Source organism: Sinocyclocheilus anshuiensis, unplaced genomic scaffold, assembly GCF_001515605.1.
Source record: "Sinocyclocheilus anshuiensis isolate Anshui unplaced genomic scaffold, SAMN03320099.WGS_v1.1 scaffold43, whole genome shotgun sequence".
Classification (NCBI taxonomy): domain Eukaryota; kingdom Metazoa; phylum Chordata; class Actinopteri; order Cypriniformes; family Cyprinidae; genus Sinocyclocheilus; species Sinocyclocheilus anshuiensis.
This window is the reverse complement of record NW_015549580.1, coordinates 1054679-1059704: the sequence shown is the minus strand read 5'-3', so window position 1 is coordinate 1059704 and position 5026 is coordinate 1054679. Positions and strand designations below refer to the sequence as shown.

Sequence of the window (5026 nt, the reverse complement as noted above, 5' to 3'; positions counted from 1 at the left end):
TAATCTTAAAGTGGAAATAATTTATTTATTCTGGTAAACAGGGGATTAGGAACACAAATAAGACAAAAAAAAATTTACAGTCTCTATTATTGCTTTTTATAAAATGGGTATAAAAAGGGTATATAAAGTGTATATTGCAACCACCAGAAATAATTACACAAATTATAAGAAACAGAAAAACAGTCTACTTTTTTCTTAGTAACTTCTTAATGAGAATAACAAAAATACATTTATAAAACTACAAAACAAAAAATGATTATCTCATTGTTACATTCTGCACAGCTGTAAATGAAGACGATCTGACTTGCAGCTCTGTTGAAGAAATCTGTTGCCAGGTAACGACAGAACAATTCGGAGTTTTATTCGAATTATTTGTTCCACCTTAAATGATATCGACCGCATGGATCAACAAGACGAAATATTGTAAAACTAATAAAATGTTAAAATATGTTTCCCAAACATATTATTTAGAGAAATTGAAACACTGGAAAATGGTGCTCTAAAATAATATTTCATTCACCTACTCATTCTTTATATATTCTATTTCGCACATGCGCAATTTAAAATATGAGTAACGGTTAAACACTACCATCTACTGGCAACATAACAATACTGCAATATCATTTAAGGTGGAGCAGATTATATGAACGAGAAACTAACCTCTCCTGCTACAACGACTGCACACCTGGTTTGAAATGACAAAGAATTTATTTAGTCTAAGACAAAAACATAAATTTTGTGAAATGCCAGCCAAAATCAGTCAATCCCATACTAAGAAATAATGACAGGCAGTAAGAAGGACATGTTTAAAACAATTTCCTCATGGACATGCAATGCAGTACTGCTGCCGTCTTGTCATTCCCTAAAACGACACGTAGTCGCTGGTGCAAAATATCATCCATAATAAATAAGGTCATTATTTGCACACTTAATTTATAATAATATATGATGTAAGGGTTAACGTTATGTGTATATGATCGCAGAGTCCTAGACTGTGTAAAAAGAGGTGAATTTATTTAAGGTAAATAAACCTTAAATAAATAAATATACCTTTATTATAAGGTAAAAGATAACTAGTAACTAACTAACTGAAAGGTCGGTGTTGTCAACAACAACAAAAAAGTTGCTTACCTTCGGCAATTTGATCTCTCTCAGACGAGTCTACTTTATTGGTAACGTTAGACATATAAGCCAAATTTCCTTCCTCGACCTCGTCTATATAAACAACTACACATTCATCTTCCTCCACTTGTTCTACTTCAATCTTCGTGGGTGGATCTGCAGCATTGGCTTCAACAACTTCGGCGTGGTCCTGGGCTTTTAATATAGGGCCACTGGGACTTAATTCCATTTCTTCGTCCGTGTTTTTAGCATTAGTGGCTTTGCTATTGCTCACTGGACCGATGTTTACCTCTTGGGCTGCACCTTTCTCATATTCAGAGGACAAACATTCATTATTTGATTGCAAACTACTATCATTTGCAGAATAACCAGCAGCCATAATGGTTCTAGCCAGCTCAAGCTTTCCTCGATAGGAAAGGCACCGCACTTTTCGCGGTAAAGGACAGTATTGTTGTTGTTGGGGGCAGGCAAGCTACGAATCCTACTATGTAGTGAGAACGAATCGTTCGATTTAACCGGTTCTTCTTAGTGAACCGGTTGACGTCATTACGTCGAGCGTAAAAGAACCGGTGAACCGTTTTTTTTCAACCGGTTTATTGAATCGAACTGTCCGAAAGAACCGGTTAGCGGAAAAGAACCGAACTTCCCATCACTACTACTATGGCGAAAGCTTTTCTCATGAATATTAATTAGGTTACGTTTCTTGTGGCTCCAGGAAGGTTAGCATGCAACGTCTGCCTGAACCTGCCTGAACAAATTAAAATTCATATATTATAGCCTTAGCTGTAGTAGGATCATATACGATATAAAATAATAGGATATAATACGATGTGGATAATACGATATAAATGTATAGATATGAAATAAGATATTTAATAATACAAAATATGGTAGCGATGTGAAAATGGGAGGAGCTTTTCGGACCGGTGTAGCAGTCGATTCTGTTCCCCTAGGAATGCCTGTTTCCCTTTACGCAACCATACTACAATTCTTACGTAGTTGCCTAGTTACCATACGTACGCTCAGAACTAGCATGCGCAAGAAGCACAACTGGATGTACGGCAAGTCAAATGGTTCAAAATACCGTCTTTAATCCGAAACTTTCAAATATTTTTAAGAAGAGAGGTCTTTCAATTTGAAATTTATTTCCTTTTTTTTTTTCCAATCAAATTTATTACCGATTTCAATGTGATGCTTAAGGCTTTGGCTATTCTGTTTTATACTGTCTTATACTTACTCATTTATGCTAATATATTTTTCTTTTTTTATTATATGCCTTGCTGTTGTTGAATTTATGTGTGCACTGAAAGCTTAAACAATCCTCGTGTGTGGTGTGTGCAAAACATACATTAAAATAAATATACAATGAACCATAAATGTTGTGTACAAATCAGAACCCTATGCACACATGAACATTTTCATGGATACTGATTTTTTTCTTCTTCTTCTTTCCTTCATTCAATAAACTACAAACCTGGTTAACAGACTCTGTGCCTTGGTCAGTAAGAATTATCTTTGGTGCCCCAAATCTGTAAAAGAAATTAATGCAGTGAGAGACCTTCAGATTTATTCAGAATAGCACAGGCTATTTTTTGTGTAATAGTCAACCAGGACACAAATGTATTCATTTCCATTTTTGGTCCTGGTGACTTTCCCCACTAAATTCATGCCCAGCTGTTCCAGAGGCGTGTCCACCTTACAATTAAAATAGCAACATTAATACCTTTACAGTGTTTGGTGTATTTGCATGCTGCAGTGTTGCCAAATCCACAGTATGTATTCCGCGGAATTGGGCTACTTTGGGGCAATGTTTGATTAACTAGTTGGTCGGGTTTATTACACAGACCTGGCAACCCGAGAGGGAACACAAATTCCAGAGGGGAACAGAATCGACTGCTACACCGGACATTGTTTATAATGTGTCGGGTCATGTTTCTAACGAAATAATAATCTCTTTTTTTAACTTTACACGGTGCATTTCAGTTCATTGGTTATTATGTTTATGTGTGTCAATAGTGGAAAAGGTTGCCCATCAGTTTTTTTTTTTTTCATTATTTATTATATAGAAATTGCATGGGTGAATTTTCCTGTGTGGTATATATATTATTATATGAATGATTGGAATTAGACGTAAACGATTATTCTAGTATTTTGTATACAAGTGTCACCAATAAGACAAAAACGTTCTGATATTGAATGTGGCTCAGTCTGGAAGGATGTAGCCTATTTCTGGTAATACATGTACATTCTGCAATACCAAAACAAAAGACAAAAGGATCTAGTTCACATTACTAGCAATGTTCTCACACACACATCATCCAGTGAGATTTGTGTATGTACAAGGAGTCTGACAACAGCCAGTGCTCCACACAGAGATCTGATCTCACCATCATTCAGTCTGTCTGGAATGACACGAAGAAACAGAAAAAACTGAGATTAAATCCAGAAAAACTGTGGCAACATCTCCAAGATGCTTAAAGAAATCTACATTGAAAGCTACAGTACTGTGAAATGATTTAGGCACTCGTGTAAAAATGCTGTAAAGTGAGGATGCTTTCAAAAAATAATGTCATAAATAGATTTTATTTATCAATTAACTTAAATTAACTAAATCAAATCAACATTTGATGTGACCACCCTTTGAGTTTAAAACAGCTTTTTCCTTGGTACACTTGCGCATTGCCATTGCGCCTATGGAAAGTCCTCATAATGATAGATGTCCCAACGTATGCGTGTATAATGTTAATAAAACACTTTTGAGATGACTGACTCTAGCCATGTAGGCACTCAACATACACAGCGGTACTACTCAGAGACGTACTTTATTCAATCAAGCTGCAACCACTGGACAGAGGTAATAAAAGAAAAAAAAACAGGAATTCCAATTGCTTGAAATTTCAACATAATGTTTAAACAAGTGTACAAAAGCAGTCCAACACTATCCTCAAAAAAATAAAAGTTTATTTTTGTGACTTTTGACCTCTGGAAACTTCAAAATATTATTATTATTAGTCATTTTATTTGAACCCTAAAAGGTTGTGAAAAAATGAAAGGAAAAAAAGTTTAGGGGAAAAAAAAGACAATGTGGAAAAAAAATTAATTACAGCTTTTCAGAAAATTTTATATTGCACACACAACATGGCATGCCAATTACTTTAGAGATTTTAAATCTACTCCAAAACATATATCACAAAACTCATTATAAATTTATTTTGCATTGTTTTACCTCCAGTATTATTTACAATCAAAACAAAGCGCACATTATTAACGTTTAATGGCATAGCAATGCTCACTAACTTTTAGGCTGCATTCCACTCCACTTTTAGACAGGCACTCGAGAACTTCCCTAAGCGCTTCCCCTCGGGGGAATCCCCGCTGCCATTTTGAAGTGCGTTCCACTTCGTGAAGTGGAGGAGGGAAGTTTATATGGACAGACCCTCGACCCCTCGATTTTGACCGAGGGAGCGAGTCTGCTTCATATGCACACTTCAGGCCGCTCCATAGACCACAATGCACCACGATTGTGACGTCATCGCAGATCGTGTTTAATTTACCCCCACCCCAAACAACTCCATAATATATAAATGATTTTTTTTACATTTATAACAGCCCAAACATACCTATATACATATAGAATGCTGCACCAAACAAATTCATAAGGGAAAAAATTTAAACAATAAACCAACTCCATAGCTGATTCTAAGTGATCAAGGGCTTAGGACAGGGGTGCCCAAACTCGGTCCTGGAGGGCCGGTGTCCTGCAGAGTTTAATTCCAACTTGCCTCAACACACCTGCCTTCAAGTTTCTAGTATGCCTAGTAAGAGCTTGATTATCTGGTTCAGGTGTGTTTAATTAGGGTTGGAGCTAAACTCTGCAGGACACCGGCCCTCCAGGACCGAGTTT

At 36.2% G+C, this 5026-nt stretch overlaps 2 protein-coding genes across 2 annotated transcripts in view; both read right to left on the bottom strand.

The window, feature by feature from the left end:
• LOC107657673 (zinc finger protein 91-like) overlaps positions 1-1590 on the bottom strand; it is a 6280-nt gene extending 4690 nt beyond the window's left edge. The window contains exon 1 of the mRNA XM_016445852.1: positions 1132-1590. Coding sequence (XP_016301338.1) covers positions 1132-1501 — 370 coding nt within the window. The 5' untranslated portion in view covers positions 1502-1590. The remainder of the gene's footprint in view (positions 1-1131) is intronic.
• LOC107657675 (myb-related transcription factor, partner of profilin-like) overlaps positions 1-5026 on the bottom strand; it is a 24565-nt gene that overhangs the window by 6808 nt on the left and 12731 nt on the right. Inside the window, exon 5 of the transcript XR_001630710.1 lies at positions 182-187. The gene's annotated coding sequence lies outside the window, so the exon portion shown is untranslated. The remainder of the gene's footprint in view (positions 1-181; positions 188-5026) is intronic.